The sequence below is a fragment of the Urocampus carinirostris genome, chromosome 6 (assembly GCF_059441175.1).
Source record: "Urocampus carinirostris isolate Australia breed hairy pipefish chromosome 6, RoL_Ucar_1.0, whole genome shotgun sequence".
Classification (NCBI taxonomy): Eukaryota; Metazoa; Chordata; class Actinopteri; order Syngnathiformes; family Syngnathidae; genus Urocampus; species Urocampus carinirostris.
Window position 1 is genome coordinate 7,260,585 of NC_142354.1, and position 21,898 is coordinate 7,282,482.

Here is a 21,898-nt window from a genome sequence, read left to right on the forward strand (position 1 = left end):
CCCCTCTGGAAAGCATTGCCACTTCCCGCCCATTGCAACTTGTTTGTATTGATTTCTGGTCCGCTGAAGATTCACACAACAAATCTGTTGACGTACTAGTCATAACAGACCATTTCACCAGATTGGCACAAGCTTTTCCATGTAGAGACCAGTCAGCCAGGCAAGTAGCTAAAGTTCTATGGGAAAAGTATTTTTGTGTTTATGGCTTTCCGGAGAGGATCCACAGTGATCAAGGCCCAAGCTTTGAGAGCAATTTGGTCGCAGAACTTTTACAATTATCTGGGGTGCGTAAGTCACATACTACCCCGTACCATCCGATGGGAAATGGAAGTGTTGAGCGTTTTAATCGTACTTTGGGCAATATGATCAGAGCTCTGCCCCCTGAATCAAAGCAGGACTGGCCAAGACGTTTACAAACACTCACATTCATGTACAATTGCACTGCTCATGAAACTACTGGATATGCACCATTTTACTTGATGTTTGGGAGAGTTCCTCGCCTCCCAGTTGACACTCTGTTTGGGAACATTTTGTCTGACCCTGACATTACCACCTACGGCAGATATGTTGCAAAACTGTCTGAAGACCTGAAGGAGGCTATGTCAATTGCTCAGGAACATGCAAAAAAGGAACAGGGCAGACAGACTCGACTCTATAACAGGACAGCAAAAGGGCCGTCAATTGAAGTTGGAGATAGAGTCCTTGTGGCGAACAAAAATGAGAGGGGCAAGCGAAAATTGGCTGATAGGTGGGAGTCTATCATCTACAATGTTATTGAGATGAACCCTCAAACACACACATTCAGAATTCAACACACCATCACAGGGAATGAGAAGGTTGTTCACCGTAACCTGCTGATGTTGGTTAACTTTCTCCCAGTTCAAGACCAGCCCTCTCCCCAGTCTGATTTGTCTTTGTCCTCTGCACAATCATCTGCCTCTGTTTGTTCTTCAATGACCAGTCCCACTGTCTCCGAAGAGTCTCATGCTCGAGTGCCTGCTCAGCTAAACCGGTCTGGATGTGCGGCAGATGATGCGCAGAGTCTTGTAAGCATCTCAGGCCTTGACAACTACACATATCTCACACCTGCATCTGGGGAGAGAACCAGAGAGTGGGTGCATGGGCTGAACTCTGAAAGTTCTGATCACTCTGGTCATTCCTTGACCACTCATACTCACGACACTGCTGTTAGGGATGACAATTCGACTCTTAGTGAGCATGATCATGTTCAATCTGTAGTGGCTGCTGTCTCTGGAGGTAACGTTAGCCACACTGATCAACCAGAGTCTGCACCACACCGCACTACACGCCTGGGTCGTGTTATACGACCAGTCAACAGGCTTCTTCACACTATGGCTAGACAAGATGTCACCAGACACCTACAGTGTAATGTTTAGACTATGCGTAACACAGTAGTTCGAGCTCTTGGGGCATGACATTTTTTCCCTTTAAAATTCTTCTGAAATAACTTGGTTTTGGAGAGAATGTTTTGTGCTCATTTATGTCTTGTATATGTCTTGGGTGAATGTGGAATGTGTAAGGCATTCTATAGCCGGTGGCTGGTTCAGAGAATTTTCTTTGGCCACTGCATCCTTAAAGGATACTTCTCAAGTCGGTCCTAATATGTGTGACCCAATGACTACTGTTATATATTGATTTTGATTTTATAACCAAGTGTGAGATTTTGTCCAGAATTCGGTGGGGGTGGGTGTAACAGAGTTGAAATTTGATTGTTTTGAATGTTTTTTTGAATTCTCACAAAATCTGTGTTTTTTGTTGTATTACTGTTAATATTCCGGTACCTCATTCGGTTGTTAAGTCATGGGCGTCTGCGACTGTTTTTTTTGTTTGGCACTTTATGGGCTTCAGCGCTTGCCGTAGCTTAAGTGATTTTTGTAAGCGTTGAAGATAATTGCAGTCGAGAACAGAGACCCCTGACTTTTGTATTGTTTTATTTACTGAATGCAGGCAATAAACCAGAGATTGTGAAACCTTGTGTCGTGCATGAACGAGGGTCGCTACATTTGCAACAGTGTTTTTTTTTTTTTTTTTTTTTGCGATCAGTCGTCTTATTGTGTTTCAAGTTGTGAAAAATTGTGCAGGCAATTTTATGGCTAGGCAGGCAACTTTTCAGAGTTGTCTGCCCTGGTTTCCAGTAACTTTTTGTCATGAGTTTCAGACATTGGGTTTACATCACTAAAATAAAAGAAACCTGGACATAATGCATTCCTAAACTCTGCCCCAACCTTAACCAGAATGACTTGACCAAATCCTTCCTCTACTCCACCCACAATTGTTATTCAAGCCCGAGCTCAAATCCAAGTCTTGACCCTCAATAACTGGTTTGGAGTTCTGACGACCATATAAATTTCCTTACTTCCAAGAAATGTATTCAGTCTGTTGGTTGTAAAAACCCCAATGTACAATGAACATACACTCGTGCACATGCAACCAAATAGACAACAGGACACAGAGCAGAGTGGACACAAGATACAGGAAGGCTGAAACCCCAAGTGGCCTTATTTCCTGTATTGCAGGTTGTTTGTTTGCCTTGTATTTAAACTCTTGCACACAGAGGTGAAGCTTCCCATTGAGCAAACTAGGAAATTGTGTGAGGCCCCCTAGCAAGCAGGGGCTCCTATGGGACTAACATATTTGCCACAATGCCCACATAATATTTTAAAAGCTCTGATAAAAACCTTCCACTTTTCGCAAATATGTTTTCTATTTTTTCTGCCCGAAATAAGGGGGTAAGATCTAAAGAAAATAAAACAATACTAATAATGAATACGATATACAGAAATTCATTAGTAATGAATGAAAAAAAAAAGCAAATAAGAAAAATGTAATATATGAAATGTGAGTAGAAAATTCAATTGACTACTATTCAGATCTAAAAATATGTATTGGAAGTATTTAGCTTTCAGGTTTCTGAACATAAACGGAACCTTTTAACATAATGTCTCTTGCAAAATAATTTATTATCGCATACATTTTTTCTCTGAAAGCTGAAAGCGGCAGCCGCCAAGTAAGTCAGACTACTGGGATGTATAAAGACACAATGGAAACAAATACAGTTGCGTTTTTTAACCAATGTCAAGCAGATAAAAGGTGTATGAGGGGACATCGTGTAATATTGGACCACAATATGTTGCTGTTTCGTGTACCGTAGTGCATCGGGGTTCAAACTTCTCAGAAAGCGGGCAAGATTTGGTAAACGGAAAATGTGTAATGGCCGACTATTCAGCCTTGCATTCTTTGAACAGTCTTTAATAAATTCAACTTTCAAGTCACACACAAATTAGGCAGACGCACGTGTTTTGGATTTCGATGAAAAAATACTCCAAGTTCTACTTGTCCCAGTAGCGGCGGCCATCACAGTCAACTTTACTTTTTTTTTTTTTTACAGTCGCCATGTTGGAAATGAGATGGGCTTAAACTCTCACAGAAAGCCAAGGGCTGGATGGCCAAAGGGCTACTGCCATCATCTGGTGAGATTGTGATATTTTTTTTCCCGTACAAATGTATTTCATACTGCACTCAACATTACTGGGGGCCACATATTATCATTTTATGACAGAGGCTGCGGGCCGGTAAAAATGTGTTCACAGGCCGTAACTGGCCCCCGGACGGACTTTTGACATGTCGACTGTAGTGCAATCGAAAACAAGTGCTATAAAGCACAGGGAAAATCTAAAGTATGGACACTCAAAGTGTTTAAGCCACACCGTTTTTCTTCTCATTATTTTGCTCAGTCTTTTACAAGGTTTTTGGTTTTGTGGGTATCCCTAGCAGATGGCAGACAATCATGCCAGGAAAACCTTCATCTCATCTCATCTCATTAGCTGTACCGCTTTTCCTTATTAGGGTCGCGGGGGGGCTGGAGCCCATCCCAGCCATCTCCGGGCAGTGGGCAGGGGACACCCTGAACTGGTTGCCAACCAATCGCAGGGCACACGGGGACAGACAACTCACTCGCTCAGTCACACCTAGGGACAATTTGGACCGGCCAATTCACCTGAAATGCATGTCTTCGGAATGTGGGAGGAAACCGGAGTGCCCGGAGGAAACCCACGCAAGCACAGGGAGAACATACAAACCCCGCACAGTAAGTCCGGTAGCTGGATTTGAACCCACGCAGGAGGTTCCCACGACCTCAGAACTGTTTACCACTGCTCGGCCGTGCTGCCCTCAGGAAAGCCTTGTGTTAGGTAAAATGCATTAAAAATTATTGACCAACGAGTATTTTTTTTTTAAAAAACCTATTTTATATGACAGTTTATGTATTTTGCCTATCATTCAAATCAATTTAGTTTTTTTCATTGAATTACGTTTTTTTTTTACTTTTAGGAGGTAGAAAAGAATACACAATGTCGCTTTGATAATACAGCAAATCAAAGTAATGAATTCAAAGTTAGTTTTTGGAATCTGAAAGTGTGTAAAAAGTTAATTTCGTTTCATGATGTAATCTGTTTTGTCCATGAGTGAGTGACGTGTCAACTGTCTGACGACGGATCCGCTCAGGATTGCAACATTGAAACCCCGCCCCCGAGTGACGTCAGATCGCGAAGAGGGGAACTAAACAAAGGCGAACTCACGCGGTGATTCCCTGCTTTTGGATTTACTCAGTCTGGCCAAAAAGTTCGGGCATACGCGCCCTGGACACGTCTATTTTCTCTAACTCCCGAAGAGAGCTAGATTGAAATTTAACCCTGTCGGTTTCCTTCGTTTGCAACGAAAACCAACTCATTTTTGACTGGGTTTTCATTGCGGGAACCACGCTTTTGCGCAACCGGGTTTCAGGCGTCACCCACCGGCCATCGGTCCAGGCCGCCTCTAGAATTGGAACTGCTAGAATGGCCGCGGCGACCTGACCTTAACGGGGCTTGTCGTCGTACAGCTCGCCCTGATTCGACTGGGATCCCCAGTCGCTCGCCACTGCAAGGTAAGACTTGATATTTACATTGCATATTGCACTTTCGATGACCAAAGGTAGCTAGACAACTTCCTCTCAAAATATGATTACAGTTTTTGCAGACTGCATAGGCACTTTTCAATCACACAAGTGTCTTTTTAAGAACCCGTGGTGGTTTTAATTAAAGTTCATGGTGATTTTAATTAGGCACAAAGAATGTGCAGGTGAATGAGTTTCATCATATAGAAGCGGCAGATTTATTTGACCTGTTTCCAAGTTGGATCTCAAGTTTTTAAAGTTGTTCCCAAGAGCATTTTAAATATTTTCTGTCTAATCTTTTTTTTAATTGCCTGTAAGTAATTTCAGCAAGACAACAGTGGCAGACCTTTTCAGACCAAGTAGGAGGTGGAAAAAGTAGTGAGTTTTGTTAATCTTCGTTTAATAACCCTGTTTTTCTATCTTTAGTCGCAAAATGTATGTTTATGTGCGTCAATGGGATTTTAGAATCAACCTTTATCTGTTTTCGTGTCAGACTTCACACAATACCCTTTACATTTCAATCAAATAAGCAAGCAAACAAACAAAAAAATAATAATTTCAATGTTCTCTAATTCTCAAAAAAAAGATTCGTTTCAAAGTATCGGTTTCGATTGCCTTCCTTTACCTGGTATGCACATTTCTCACTTTGCTGAAAACGTTCTCACTGTTGGCATTTGAGTGTGGAAAGCAGAGCAATACAGTACGCACAAAAAAATTGCTTGATATAGGATATCATTAAAATAATTTTGTTGTCTTCTACCAGTGACTGAGAAGATCTGGAAAAGAGCCAAAATGGACAAGATGAGATTGGTCCAACAAAAATGAGTTTATATATAAAACCCTGAAGTTGACAGGTATGCATCAGCAGAAATAAACCCAAATAAGGCACAACGTTTTAGAAGTCCCATTTGATACCAAGATTACGGAACGGAGTATCATCATCAGACATAAATATTATCTGATACGATATCAACAGAAATACATCAGAAAGGGGTAGCAAATTTGTGATTGATGCGCTCTTATAGTCATACAACAATAGAACATACTCTTGATCAGCCTTGATAACAATTGCACTAAAATCATTGGTCTCCAACGTGGGGCCCATGGGCACCAGTTTGCCCCCTGAGTACAGCTGAGGTGCCCATGGACCTGTACTGAAAATAGCTGTTGAGTGCTGGGTCATTGTGGTTTTCTAGTAAAATGATTTTGTTTTAGTAAATGTAAATTTTCTGCATTTATGTAGCACTTTTCAAGTCGAAGAAGACCTCCCAAAGAACTTTACAATGTGCTTCACACTTTCCCTTTTCGACACACTAACTAGCCGATAGCAGCGTCAGCCATGCAAGGCAACGGCCTTTTCATTAGGGATTCAGTGTCTTGCCCAAGGACACTCAACATATAACTTGGAGGAGCAAGGAATCGAACCTCTTGATCCCAAGACGAGCGCTTTACCTCCTGAGCTACTGCGCCGCAAGTGGTTAGTGGTTGACTGAGTCGATTCAACCCCACTTCCACTTGTTAACACGGTAATAACCTAGTAACAACATAGTAATAACATGATAAGTTGTTACTATAGAAAAGCATATAATTGCCCTTTGCGCTAATTAGTTAAAACAAGTAGCTCTCAGCTTGAAAAGGGTTGGTGACCCCTGCACTAAATCATAATCAAATTTGTAAAGTCATACAAACAATTACTCACATGACATTTGGTCTGTGTGTCATACTGAAACGGCAAATGCAACAACTCAACAACCTGCGTGCGAGTGTGTCACAGGATGGCGTTACCATGGTGACTCAACTTGTTCCACCAGTGTAGCGTTGGTCAACAATGGCTATTTAAAAGGAAGGAAAACGTTTTCGGGGAACTCGAGAGTGCTTGCTGATTGGTCGGTTGATGTCAAGATGTGTGTGTGGGTGCACCCGTGGTGGTCGTGTCTGCATGTGCGGTCTCTGCTATTTAAAACGGTTAAATCTATAAAGCGTTGTGCTCTGATGCAACGATTTGAAAGCGTGTGTCAGCTTACAGGAAGTTGCATCATGGTGCCTATAGACGCGCTACCACATAAGGGGCACAGTCGGAGTTGATACCCTTTTTGATTTTAAACATAGAACTGTTATTGAGTTCAAGTGAGACGAAAGAGGGCATCGTGGGTGTTATAATAATTCTCATTTTTATTACAGAAAACTTTTTAAGTCGTGCAAATACTGTATTGGCTACCCGGTGTATTACAAGTATTCAAAGTTTTTTGCATGTGCTTCGTTTGAATGATGAAAACAGCAGTTGTCTCTCAGATGGATGTGACTCTACAATAATCCCCTTCTTGTTTCCATTTTACTGTTCATAAATTAATCTAAATTGACCCTGCTTTTAACCTTTTATCCCAAAAAGTTGCGTTTTCACGTCATTTACATTTATTTGACTGTAATCGGTGTAGGCTTCAAGCCAAAACAATATTAAATTTATTTGTTTTTTTCATTGGCTTTTAAAAAAATCTGGCAAAAATAAGTATGATAATGTGGCACGCTTTCCATCTTAAAAAAAGGTGTTATTCACATTAACGCTTGTTCTCGTAAACGTGTATACCTTTTGGGTAGAACATTCAAAAAAATGGTCACAATGTGTTTATTTAATCCATCCATCCATTATCTGCACCACTTATCCTGAGTAGGGTCGCGGGGCTGCTGGAGCCCATCCCAGCCATCTTCGGGCGGTGGGCAGGGGACATTCTGAAATGGTTGCCAGCCAGTCGCCGGGCACACAGGGACAGACAATTCTCTCGCTCATTCACACCGAGGGGCAATTTATAACAGGTCAATTAACCTGACATACATGTTTTTGGAATGTGAGCGGAAACCAGAGTGCCCGGAAGAAACCCTCGCAAGCACGGGGAGAACATGCAATCTCCACACACGAGGTTCGATCTCATGACCTCAGAAGTGTGCGGCACACGCGCTAAACACTCCGCCGCCATGCTGCCCGTGTTAATTTAATATTATTTATATGATTTCCCCCTAACTTATTATTTTATTTAATCTTGTAAGTCTTCTTGGACCATTAGGATGCCCATTTTTAATTTTGTTGCGCATTTGAGATGTGACAATGAAAATAAGTAAATTCTATTCTATCCCAAATTTTCTGAAAGCTTACTCAGTGTTATGTGGGACTAGGTAAATGATCAAATTTGTTTGTTTTAATTTGCCATTTTAAATATAAACTCTTGGATAATTTGCTAACATGTTTTAATTGCATTTATTTAAACCTAGGTCTGATAGTTAAAAACTTTTGCATAAAGGGCAGATTCCTTGAAAGAGTGAAGATCTATACTCAATTGTGAATCGGCACGGTCTGTTTTTTTTTTTTTTTAATGATGAAAGTACTGCCCAACCCTCGTCAAATGTAATACGTTTTTGAGTTACTGATTCTGTAACAGTAGCCTTTTTCCGTCTTCCAATCACAGATGAGCGTGCAAAAAGCTGATCTTTGTTTGAAGAGATTACTGGATGAGCCTGAAGATGCATCGCCTAAATCCAAAAGACTTTGTCAGGACCTTTCACTGCTTCCGCCACCTTCTGAGACTAGCCCGGGGCTACACCTCCATTTGGCTAAAAGCCAATCTTCAAAGACCCACCAGAGCCAATCGAAAGTTAAGGTTGGGCCTTACCTCCTGTTTGAACGCCGTGACGGTGAAGACGCATATAGAGCGGTGCACACCGCTACACAGCAGCACTACACTTGTCAGGTAGGCTCTTCACTTACTCTACTCAACTCATACTGTAAATTCTGGACATAAAGCCGCTACTTTTGTACTACATATTAAGCACTTTTTTTGTCCTTTGAGAGCATGTTTTTCATGTTTTTACCGAAATTATTATAATACCAAACAGGAGCAAAACAGGCTTGACAGTACTTTATTCCATTTTTACAACATACAATATTTCAACGTTCACTCACAAAGAAAGTCCTAAAATCATACATCCGAATTGAACAGCAATGGAGGTTGTCAATCAAAAATGTTACACTTCCCTTTCGATATCATCAGCGTCAATGTCCGGTCGCTGAAGTTTCCTTTAATCCAATGCAATTTGGTCCATTTCTGTGATAACCACCGATGAAAACATTACAAAAAGACATGTCTGTGTTGCAATCTGGTATTATTCTCCACAATATTTTTGCCCTGGTGAAATATAGGGCTCACATTTCACGTGTCATAGTTCTCATTCTTGTTTTCTTTGTCTATGCAATTGCCATCTTGATCAGTCACATCATCCAAAAACACAATGTAGACTGAAAGTTGAAAATTTTGTTGAACTTTAAATCCGGTGCCTGCGGCCTTTAATTAGGCACTCGCTCAAGTCTGGAATTTACAGTACTTTTTTTTAGTCGATCTACACAATTTCCCCATTTTGACTCATTTGGTTTCCATGGTTACAGGTATTGCCCCTGGCCTGTTACCAGGAGAAGTTGGCCGTTTATGCACGCCTGGGTCACCACGGCAACATCTGCGGCCTCCAGGACTTAGTGATAGAGCGGGATGGCGCCTACTTGTTCCTTCCCAGCCATCACGGAGACATGCACGCTTACGTGCGCAGCAGCAAGCGCCTCGGCGAGGAAGAGTCTGTGCTCCTGTTTGAGCAGATGTTAAAGGCAGTGGCGCACTGCCACCACAGTGGCGTGGTGCTCAGAGATGTCAAGTTGCGTCGTTTCGTCTTCACTGACAGATTCAGGTGAGTCTAATGCTGTTGAGTTTTTTTTAATGGAATGAGTTTTCAAAGGATTAATTGAAAATTTGATTAAATGCCTACACAATCCACCCTCACAAATTGGTCCCAAATTTTAGAGAGTTTTTGTCAGTAGGTGGAGTCTTCATGGACTTGTTCATTGGAAGCCTGTTTAGGTCTGTTTTAAACTCCGTTACGGGGAAGGGTCAACATAAATACTTTGGATCAACATATTCTAAAAGAGACACGGTGTAATATTTGACCACTAGACGTTGCTGTATTGTGTAGTGCCAGGGTCTCCAACGTGGTGCCTGCGTTAAACCATGGCACTGTTTAATTTTTTGGGTGTAGCTGTTTCACTGCCATTTGAACTCAGTTGCTGCCTAAAACAGCAGCATCTACCAAAGCCCTAGTAACAATCAGTTAAGCAGTAAAATAAATATCCTAGCTTTTTTTTAGCTAACCTAGCGTGTTAACCATCACAGAAATATGAAGGTTCTGCATGTGTTGAAAACATCTTATTATTTCATTTAAAATGATCTACATGCAGTGTTTCCCATAGAATTATGTGAGACCCTGGTTGGTGGTCTGAGGTGATCCGGCATGTCTTCACGAAATAAAATGTAGTACATTTTAAGTTAAACGTATCAATCTGGTGCATATTTCGACCCAATCATGACGAATGTGTGCTCTTGTAAATTTTAGAATCATAAATACATTAGTTATGAAAGGCAATGACACGGAAAACAAGTCACACCCACGAAGCATGGTAAATGAGACTGGAGTTTAAGGCAAGTCTGCTTGTCATCTAATTAGGCTACGAAATAACCAGCGTTTTTCCGATCCAGATGCTGTACCATTATAAGGCATCATATTGGCGAGTGAGCAGACCAAATCACCGATAGTTTTAAATCTAACAAAATGTCATACTCACATCTGTGATTTGGTAAATTACCTTAATAATCGATACTGCGGCTTTTGTGATTGCTGCTATGACTGTCGGTTATTTTTTGAAGGTTATTACATCCTGTCAGCCTCTGCCAATCACTCCCTTTATTAATGATTGCAATTCCACTTATTAAGCGATGATCTTTAAAAACACAAGGTGGTACATAAACATATGGTGGCCTAGGGAAGGATGGGCCCCACCAGGCTGTACTTGCCCAAAACACACCACAGGAAACGGTTCCCCTAAGACCCTAGTGGTTAAGAAATCCAACCAACCAATCGAACAAGGCAGACTTTGTCGGGAGAAAAAACTATTATCCATCTACGATGATGTTGTCTGCTGCCAGTGACGAGACAATCTGAATTTACAAAAAAAAAACCAACAAGCTGATCCGCCCTAAAGGGTGTGGTAATCGTAGAAGGCAACAGGATTGGACTATAGTGACAATGGTGTATAATAGACAAAATCAAAAATGCAGCGGTGAGGTGTTATAGTCAAAATAATAAACTGGCATCCGAAGAAATCTCCTTTTGCAGGTGTCCAATATTAAAATAATTTAATTGCATATGACAGTCCTTTCAGAATATTTGACGCGTTGTTCTCCGCAGGACCCACGTTTCCCTCCTCGGCCTCAACGACTGCGTGCTCCTTCAGCCCGGCGAGTCGGATTCCCTTTCGGACCGCCATGGCTGCCCCGCCTATGTAGGCCCCGAGCTCCTGGCCAGTGGCATGGCGTCGTACTCTGGCCGAGCTGCCGACGTGTGGAGCTTGGGCGTGTCCCTCTACACCATGCTCATGGGACGCTATCCCTTCCAAGACACCCGGCCAGCCGCCCTGTTTGCCAAAATCCGCCACGGGGACTTCAGCATCCCTGTGTGGCTGTCTCCACTGGCTAAGTGCTTAATCTCATGCATGCTCCGAAAGTCCCCCGGCGAACGGCTGCAGGTCTCCGAACTCTTGGTGCACCCGTGGTTGAGCCGTTGTAGTTTGCCAGTGCACCCCAACCCGCAACGTGGTTCGTCCCGAGCGCTCGAGTTGAGACACGAAGACGATGAAGGCGAGGATCAGGTGGTGCCCACGTGCCCCAAAAAACAGTAAAAACATTTTTAAAAATTGTACACTACTTTAGTGTCCTGGATAACTTGAGCCTCAAGTGCCTTCAACCCTCCTGCAATTTTTGTACAGTAAAGCCCTTATACTGTATTAGTGAGGGTAAAGTACTTGTTTATCATTGGTTCCCCTCGAATTAAAAGATGAGTTGCTACAAGTCAACTAAAAAGCACTGGTTCTTTTTTTAAAGGGTTCCAAAGCTCTTGTTTTGGTCTGAAACAGGCATGTCAAACTTAGGGCTTGTGGGCAGGACCATGCCAGTTTGTTGATTTCGGAATGACTCCGGCCGTCTATAAATGTCTTAGTATGTCATAAAAAAGGGATTTCTAAGGTCATTTTTATCAAAATGTATAATTAATTTCAAATAGATACTAACCAAATTCTTCCTCAGGCTGCTAAAGGGTAGTGAAGGATATGCTCTCGCTTTAGTAGGCCCAGCCTAGTAGTTTGATCCGATATAGTCTAACCTCATTGCCCTTGCACCGATAAAACCTTTAATTTTCATTATTTTTTTCATTCATTTCAAACCTGTATGAAAGTTAGGGCACACATAAAAATATCCGATTTTCTTAAAAATGTGCGGTTTCCTCCCACGTTCCAAAAACATGCGTATTAAGTTAATTGGCCAGTCCAAATTGTCCCTAGGTGTAAATAAGCAAGGGAACTGTCTGTCCCTGTGTGCCCTGCGACTGGCAGGCAATCAGTTCAGGGTGTCCCCTGCCCACTGCGCGAAGATAGCTGGGATCGGCTCCAGCACCCCCGCGACCCTACAGAGGATAAGCGGTGCAGATAAAGGATGGATCTCACTTTTTCTCCATTTAATTCTTTCCATGTTTTTGTTTGCCATGGTGTGTTGATTTCTACGCTTCGTGCAAGAGATTGAAGATGCTATGTTTTTGTGATGCGGCCGTTGCAGAGGGGACCTGCACCCTATGGTGTGATGCGCCCTGTGTATGTGTTAAATACAGAAATCGGAACAGCTACGGAGACTGGGCCTTCTAACAAGGTGCGCCCTATGGTCGTAAAAATATGATCTATGTTTTGCTAGCTCCTACTTGAGTTTGTATCACGTGGTGAGTTGGATTAGGTGTAAAATTGCCTTCACTCAACTGTTAAAATAAACCAGTTAAGACATTCAATCCCAAACAAAAAACGTTTTTTTCTATTTATTATTAAAGAAATAAGTTATACTTAGTCATCCAGGATTATAATATGCAGGGTATTCTGCTAAAGTAGGCTGTTTGGTAAAGCACAATCCTGAAAAACTATGGTAAGCTAAAAATGTTGAGAAAAGGTCTGGCTCTGGGGCCGGATCCAATCTGTTTGACATCCCTGTTCTAAATGAAACAAGAAGCCACAACATTGAGCCAAAGCTCTCTTTTCTTCTAAAAGCAACTCCTTAACTTACTTTTTTGCAGTGCCTCAACAAGACTGCGGCAAAACAACATTTTTTTATCCTACCATTGTTTTAGAATCTACCAAACATTGTTGACCGATTCAAATAAATAATATAATGATGTTTTTGTCTCACGAAATCTTTGATTCACAAATGGGCCTTCACTCTTCAATGCCACAACATGGCAATAAAAGACTTCTTGTCCTAACTTCAGCTTGTTTTAACCTGGCATTAAGGTAGAACAATAATACATAAATACATTAAACAATTTGACACCACATTATTCCAGACCGATACCAATACTCAACTCGACTAAAGAAGATATCAATCATGATACAGTGTATGACAATGAGTTTACAAAATTATTGTACTTTATTTTGAAAGAAATTAGCATAAATTCCAAAATATTTTCCCTTAGTAATGCATCAGTGGCAATTTACATTTCCTCTACTTTATGGATTAAGCACAGCCAAATCCGGTATTGGCCACCGTAAAGAGTATCAATAACTGAAAAAGGCTATTATCACTGTCGCACCCATAGACACAAGGAAAGCAATGAAAACCCTCAAAATGCTAAACCAATTTAAATTTTGTCCCAAGATTGCCGGAACATTTTTTTGCATAAATGAAACAATGTATTGTGCACAATGTCCTTTTTTTCCCCCCTTCACAACATTTTTTCCCATGTTTCACAGTAGATGTTCACCAGGGTTCTCAAACTCAATTTATGTGGGGGCCGCCAGCATTAGAATTTAAGTGAGATTGGGCCACATCAGGTCCGTGACCCTGAGGATAAGCGGTGCAGATAATAGATGAATGGATGAACGGGCCGCATCAGCTTTTCAGAGTCAGACACTCAGAAAAAATTACATGTGAGATGCGTTCAATGTCATTTAAGCTTTAGTTCAACAGCAGTGACACTTTTCTGCAACCACACCGGCAGCCCCTCGTTCCGTATTTCAATTTAAATAAAATATTTTGCTATTCAGGAATCTATTTCTATGCATAGTTGGTACAGGGCTTCTTACTTCCTTTTAGATAGCCAACATTTTGCATCTGTAAGGGGACCCAGGTGGATGGGCTAGTTTTTTTTTTGGTTGTTTTACCTCATCTGCAAAATAGATGATAAATGTCAGTCTCACACGAGACCATTTAATTGTTGGCATTAAGGATCATTTATTGAGCAAGTCTCACTAAATGTCATGAGATCCCTTTAACATTTAAATATAAAATAACATTGGTACTTTTCAAGAATCAATTAACAAATCACTATAACTGTACCTTCCAAAACAACACCTCATGTTATTTGGTATCAAAATATACATATTTACATCACAGTGCACTCTTAAGACAGTCCAGCATAACATAGCATACATGGTTTAAGATCAGGTAATTGTGTAATTTTGTAATTGTAATCCCGTGCAGTCCTTTGAGACATTTTTGTGATTAAGGGCTATATAAATAAATGTGACTTGACTTGACTTGACTCACCCAAGGCCCTATTTGTTGCTTATGCTAACGGAGGACTCATTCATACTACTGTATTTCACTTTTTGTAAAATTTACAGACATCACAAACAACCTTAACACACATACTTTCACATATTATTCAGATTCAGATTCAGATCTACTTTATTGTCATTCTAGTACACGTGTATACAGAACGAAATGTCGATACATCTGACCCGCACAGTTTCCTTGAATGTACAGATATAAATAAAATGTATTGAGTTGGAGTATTGAGTACTAATAATATACTAATAATTATGGCTATGTATAGTATTTTACAGTAGCGCAAATAGTGCAAGAGGAGCAGCTAACCAGATGTGCAAAAAGGGCAGTCAGGTAAACAAGTCAGGTAAACAGTAACAATAACACTGTAACAATAACGCTGTAAGTACAATAGTGCAGAGAAACAGATGTGCAAGGAGTGGCTAGCTATAAAGAACTGCCAGTAGTGCAAAAAGTCAAACAAAACCAACAGATGTACAGATTAGCAGCAGTTAGATTTACTATGTGTTTGATTTACCATTTAACAGTCTAATGGCCAGGGGGACAAGACTATTGTGGAACCTGGTGGTCCTGCACCGCACTCTGCAGTACCTCTTCCCAGAGGCTAGCAGAGTGAACATTCCATGATGGGGGTGAGAGGGGTCCCTGATAATGTTCTTAGCTTGGGATTGGCAGCGCTTCTGGCCAATGTCCTGAATGGAGGGGAGAGAAGTCCCGATGATTTTCTCTGCTGTCCTCGTCACCCTCCTCACACTACCCCAGTCGGAAGCGCTGCAGCCTCCACACCACACAGAGATACACCTGGTCAGGATACTCTCTATGGTGCCCCTGTAGAAAGTAATGAGGGATGGTGGGGGCAGGTGGGCTCTCCTCATCCTCCGCAGGAAGTACAGGCGCTGCTGTGCCCTCTTAACCAGTGATGCAGTGTTCACGGACCAGGTGAGTTTGTTTGTGATGTGCACCCCTAGGAACTTGATGCTGCTGACAACCTCCACAGCCTTGTTGTTGATGAAAAGTGGGGCATGGTTGGGCTGGTTTTTCCTGAAGTCGACAATGATCTCTTTAGTTTTATCATCCTCACAGTAAGTCTGTGACCAGTATATACATCTCACCTGCATATAGATGATAAATGTCAGTCTCACACGACACCATTCAATTGTTGACATTAAGGATCATTTATTGAGCAAGTCTCATTAAATCACGTGAGGTCCCGTGAGACTTGTGCCAAGCACCCTTCTCTGACCTGTGAGACTATGCCATTTAGTGGCGATATACTGGTACTTCTCTTACTCTTTCTGCTATACAAAACTCAATATCCTGAAAAATAATAACACACTTCCCTTAACAGTCAAATACGGATTACACAACATAAATCCCAAAATATAACATTTTAACTAGTCAGCAACCCTTGTTGTTCCACACATCCACCCTCAAAAGGTTATTCGTGTCTTTGGATACCTTGATGGCATGAATATAACTCCGTATATAATAATTAAGACCCTTTTCTACTGACTTTTAAGATAAGTTTGCACAATAATGAAGAAATTATAAGGCTATTCTCACAGGAGTAGCAACCAAAAGCTCTCTACTAACTGTTGCTTCGGCTGTTCTATTTGCTCTGCGTGTGATACATGGACACCGCAACTACGGTGGGCGTAGATTAACGCTTTGTCGGATCTACCGTATTTTCCGCACTATAAGGCGCACCTAAAAGTCTTAATTTTTTTCAAAAGCTGACCATGCGCCTTATAACACAGTGCGCCTTATATATATATATGGCTCAATATTATTATTATTATTGTTTTTTTTTTTCCCAACATGGCGGCGCGACTACACGCAGCGGCTGGTGTCCCTCCAGTACCTCAGAAACGCATACAAAGCTTCCCCCCTCCCCCACCTAGTAAATTCGGATCACCTATGCCTATCCCTTACCCCCTCATACACCCCCATCCGAAGGAAAACAAAACCTGTAACGAGGACAATACAAACGTGGCCTGAGGGAGCCCTCTCCAAGCTGCAGGACTGTTTTGATCAAACTTGCTGGGAGGTATTTGAACACCATGACCTCCAGAAATTCACTGACACGGTTTTATCCTACATCCGTTACTGCACGGATGAAGTCACAGTATATAAAAAAATCAAAAACTACCCAAATCAAAAACCCTGGATGTCCAGCGAGGTGCGCACCCTCCTCAAACACCGCAACACCGCCTTCAGGTCTGGAGACAAGGCTCTTTACGGGGTGGCCAGGGTTGACCTGAAGAGAGGCATCCATGAAGCAAAAGCAGCCTACACAAGGAGGATCGAGCACCTCTTCGCTGGAAATGACCCGAGGAGGATGTGGCAGGGCCTCCAACACATCACCAACTTCAGAGGCCACAACCTGGCAGCTGTTGAGGCTGAGGCTTCACTAGCTGAGGACCTTAATCAGTTCTTCGCTCGCTTTGAAGCTGGTAGGCCACAAACAGCCACATCACACCTACCAACAACCAGCAGCAACTCACTCACATTTCAGGAGCACGAAGTTAGGCGTGCGCTGAATACCATAAACCCCAGGAAGGCAACTGGCCCGGATGGAGTACCAGGGAGGGTACACAGGGACTGTTCCAATCCGCTGGCTGGGGTCTTCACCACCATCTTCAACCGGTCCCTGTCACAGGCAACCGTCCCACCTTGCCTCAAAACCTCCACCATCATTCCCATCCCCAAAAAGTCAGCAGTGGAAAGCCTCAACGACTACAGGCCTGTAGCTCTTACGCCTGTGGTCATAAAGTGCTTCGAGAGGTTAGTGTCCCGGCACATCAAAAACTCCCTGCCACTCACACTGGACCCCCACCAGTTTGCCTATAGGGCAAACCGCTCCACTGACGACGCCATAAACACAGCACTTCACACCGTGCTGAAACACCTGGATCACCGGGGGAGCTACGTCAGAATGCTCTTCCTGGACTTCAGCTCAGCCTTCAACACCATTATCCCGGAGATCCTGGTGGAGAAACTTGCACACCTAGGACTCTCTCCCTCCATCTGCCACTGGATAATGGACTTCCTCTCCAACCGCCCACAGTCGGTGAAACTCGGTACCCACGTCTCTCCCACCCTAACACTGAACACTGGCTCCCCCCAAGGTTGTGCACTGAGCCCCCTGCTTTTCACCCTCTACAGCTCCGACTGCTCACCGACCCACCCCACAAACACTATCATTAAGTTCGCTGACGATACCACCTTGATCGGCCTCATCTCTGAAGGGGACGAGGCGGCATACAGGGATGAGGTTGAGTCACTTTCAACGTGGTGTTCGGAAAACCACCTCATATTGAACACCAACAAAACAAAAGAACTGATTCTGGATTTCAGAAGGAATGGCAGGAATCCAGCACCACTCATCATAAAAGGGGACTGTGTAGAGAGAGTCCACTCGTTCAAATTCCTGGGCGTGCACATCTCCGACGACCTCTCCTGGTCTGCAAACACCAGAGCGGTGGTAGGGAAGGCCCAGCAGCGACTGCACTTCCTGAGATTGCTCAGGAAAAATAACCTAAAACAGCAGCTGCAGGTGTCCTTCTACAAAGCCACAGTGGAGAGCATCCTAACATACTGCATCACGGTGTGGTATGCTGGGTGCACAGCAGCAGACAGGAAAAAGCTCCAGAGGATCATCAAAACAGCCCAGAGAATCGTCGGCTGCTCTCTGCCCAGTCTGGAGGACATTGCCTGCTCTCGCTACCTCAGCAGAGCAGAAAACATCATCAAGGACTTTTCTCACCCCGGCCACCATCTCTTCGACCTGCTGCCTTCCGGCAAGCGCTACAGGTCACACAAAGCAAAAACGAACAGACTCAGAGACATTTTCTTCCCCACAGCCATTACCACCCTAAACAGACACCGCACAAAAAACTAAAACTGTTGCAAAAAACTACCTCACACGTATGTAAATGGTACTCACGTACATGCTGTCTGCACTATGCTTGTTCACTGCTCAAACAGACACCGCACAAAAAACTGAAAACTCGTGCCAACACTACCTCATACGAATATAATGTTACTCATGTCTTGTTCTTGCACATGCCGACTGCACTACGTTTAATGCTCAAATTGCACAATGTCTGACCATTTCCTGTTTCTGCACTATGATGTCTATGTTTGCACCAATGCATATGCTGACTATTTTTGCACTATGATGACTTTGCACCAAATGCAATATTGCACAACCGTTACGATACCAACGTTATCACGACAACACTGTATGTAACATCCCACATGCCGACATTTCTTGTGTAAATACCATGTAAATTATAACTATAGCCTTATCCCCCTTGTCTTATAACATTATCTTCTCTTTTCCTTTATCTTCTTGCTCATACCTCACTATGTATGTGTAAAACTGGAGTGTCATGCCCAATTTCGTTGTCACAATATGTTAGCCCATTTGTAGCAATGACAATAAAGGTATATTCTATTCTTCTTCTTCTAATATTAAATTTGCAAGGTCTCGCAACTTACTCAACAGCCGCCGACTCGATTTTACCCCGAACGTGGAGTAGTGTATGCTGGGATTTATATACCGGCGTTTCATTGGCTAACCAATGTGTCAATCATCATTTGAATCGATCACTATTGGCTGAAGTTATTCGGAGCCTCGGATTGGCTAGATGGCCAAAACAAACCCTGCAATCGGCCGAGTTTAGCAATGGCGTAGCAAGCTTGCTAAAGTACGCCCTAAAGAAACATGTTTCATTTGTCTGTATTTGTAAATATTCTATTCTCCTGGATTTACTTCACTCACGGTTGTAAGAAGACCATGATTGCGCATCATTATTGAACGTGAGAACTTAGGTGAGTTATGCGGCTTTACATTTTCCTGGTATCTTGTTTTAGAACGATCTTGATGTTGCTGTGATGAGTTGAGTGAATTAAACTCAATTCCAAGTGTTTATTGTCATATGCACAGTAAAGTTGTGAGCGAAAAAGAAAATAGAAACATAGAAATGTTTGGCATTTCTTGAATCCCAAGACTTCAACCTTCCGAATGATATTTGAAATGACGCATTTAAGTGACATCGTACGGACACCGCATCCGCACGTGTCTACGACACGTATTTGCTTCTTTGCAAGCTTTGGGAATGTTAAGGGGGAAATCAGTTGGACTGAATCATCTGACTGTTTTGTCGACGTTCCCATTGTAGCGCCTTATAATCCGGTGCGCCTTATCTATGGAAGATATAGGACCAAAAACTATTTTTTGGGGGTGCGCCCTATGACCCGGTGCGCCCTATAGTGCGGAAAATACGGTAATTGAAATTAAGATCAACATGCCTGTCAACATACCGGTCAACCTGTACGTTATTGCCGTACAAAGTACGTTTATTATGCATTTTAAGACGTGTATGACGTACGAGAAAATATGTACGGAAAAACGCAAATTTATCAATTATGGGTACCATCCGGTATACACCGACTCTCACGAAACGGCAAATCAATCAAGTCAAACGAGTTTGCCGCGGAATACTCTCTCTCGGTATCGTTTTTCTCGTTGCAAACGAAGCGAGCGGTTTGATGTAGTGAAAGGAAGTCCGTCTCTTTTTAGAGAACCGGCTTTTTCGGCTCAACTCTAAAGAGAGCCGGCTCTCAAACGGCTCACTTGCTTTGATGCATTATATTACGAATTATCATGTTGTATAAAGAAGTTAGGAAAAAGGAAGTATAAAATGAGAAAATGAAAAAAGACAGGTTTGTGTTTATCCCTTTAATCAGTATATTACCAACAATAATTTAATGCAGAAATGAATTAATAATTTGAGTAAGAAAATGTATTATTCTACTTTATTATATTTGCATGTTTTTTTTCCTTCGACAGTGAACGTCCAGGCTACATAATTTTTGAACTATTTTTTATAATAACCTCATTCATGTCGAGTAACTCAGGATCTCACAACAAAATGTTAATTAACAATATTTATGATATAACGAAACACATGTACAAAATAACATGTTAAACTACATAAATAAACAGGTTTGAAAAAAAATATATGGTGTAAGATTATTTTGTATTTTGTAAGGGAAAATACGACAGTTTGTAAGGTATGCTGTCAACCTCATCCAATTGCTTCCCCTATTAATGATTGCAGTTCTTATTCATCGATAATGAAGCTTTCAAACACAAAGAGGTCATTATTTACCCACAGCAGAAGAGACAATGCAGAATACCGGTACTTTATCACTCTACGATGACGTCTGTTACCAGTAACCGAGAAGATCCGGATTAGTGCCAAAATGGGCGGAATAAGAATGGTCAAACAAAAACAGAAAAATCTGCACTTATTATTTTGTGATGCGTACACAATTTGAAATGATCAGAACATGTACAAAATGCGGAGGGAATTGACAGGTATGCATCAATCATGATCATTTTGGTCATTAATTATACTTTTTGCAGTGTTGTATTTTGAAGTGAACAGGAAGTGGAAAATGTCCGTCCTTTCTGATAAATAAGATATAGTGCATTTTGCCATTTAAATCCCCCGTTTTTACTTTTTTACCGCTAGATGTCACTGTTGTCTGATGGAAACGAAAACTAGTGCTACAGCGAGCAGCAGAATGAAGACAAACATTGCAGCAATAATAAAATAATTAAAGTACATCAAATCAACAATAAACTGCACTCAAATTTTAAAATAGATTAAAAAAGTTAAGGTAAATTCAAGAACTTTAATAAACTTTAAATAATAATAGTATAAATCAAATATATACACAAGTAGAACTTTTTTAACAGGCTCTGCAGGCAGAACAACAAGCTTGCCCAGGGGTTGGCAACCCAAAATGTTAAGAGAGCCATATTGGACCATCTATCCATCCATCCATCCATCCATCCATCCATCCATCCATCCATCCATCCACCCATCCACCCATCCATCCATCCATCCATCCACCCATCCACCCATCCATCCATCCATCCATCCATTATCTGCACAGCTTGTCCTCAGTAGGGTCGCGGGGGTGCCGGAGCCCATCCCAGCTATCTTTGGGCATTGGGCAGGGGACACCCTGAACCGGCTGCCAGGCAGTCGCAGGGCACACAGAGACAGAAAACTCACTCACTCATTCACACCTAGGGACAATTTGGACCGACCGATTAACCTGACATGCATCTTTTGGGGAATGTGGGAGGAAACCGGAGTGCCTGGAGGAAACCCACGCAAGAACAAGGAGAACATGCAAACTCCACACAGGAAGGTTCGATCTCATCACCTAAGAACTG

At 42.1% G+C, this 21,898-nt stretch overlaps 1 protein-coding gene across 2 annotated transcripts; it reads left to right on the plus strand.

The window, feature by feature from the left end:
- Positions 1–4,528: 4,528 nt before the first annotated feature.
- On the plus strand, positions 4,529–13,251 carry LOC148363686 (tribbles homolog 2-like). Of its 2 annotated transcripts, none has more exons than XM_088337661.1 (4): positions 4,529–4,945; positions 8,413–8,694; positions 9,387–9,679; positions 11,231–13,251. In XM_088337661.1, exons 2-4 carry the CDS (start codon positions 8,413–8,415, stop codon positions 11,718–11,720), a joined length of 1,065 nt encoding a protein of 354 aa, XP_088193787.1. In that variant the 5' UTR covers positions 4,529–4,945; the 3' UTR covers positions 11,721–13,251. The 2 variants fall into 2 exon arrangements, with proteins under 2 accessions (XP_088193787.1, XP_088193788.1); XM_088337662.1 differs by lacking the exon at positions 4,529–4,945 and adding an exon at positions 5,720–5,808.
- Positions 13,252–21,898: the final 8,647 nt, after the last annotated feature.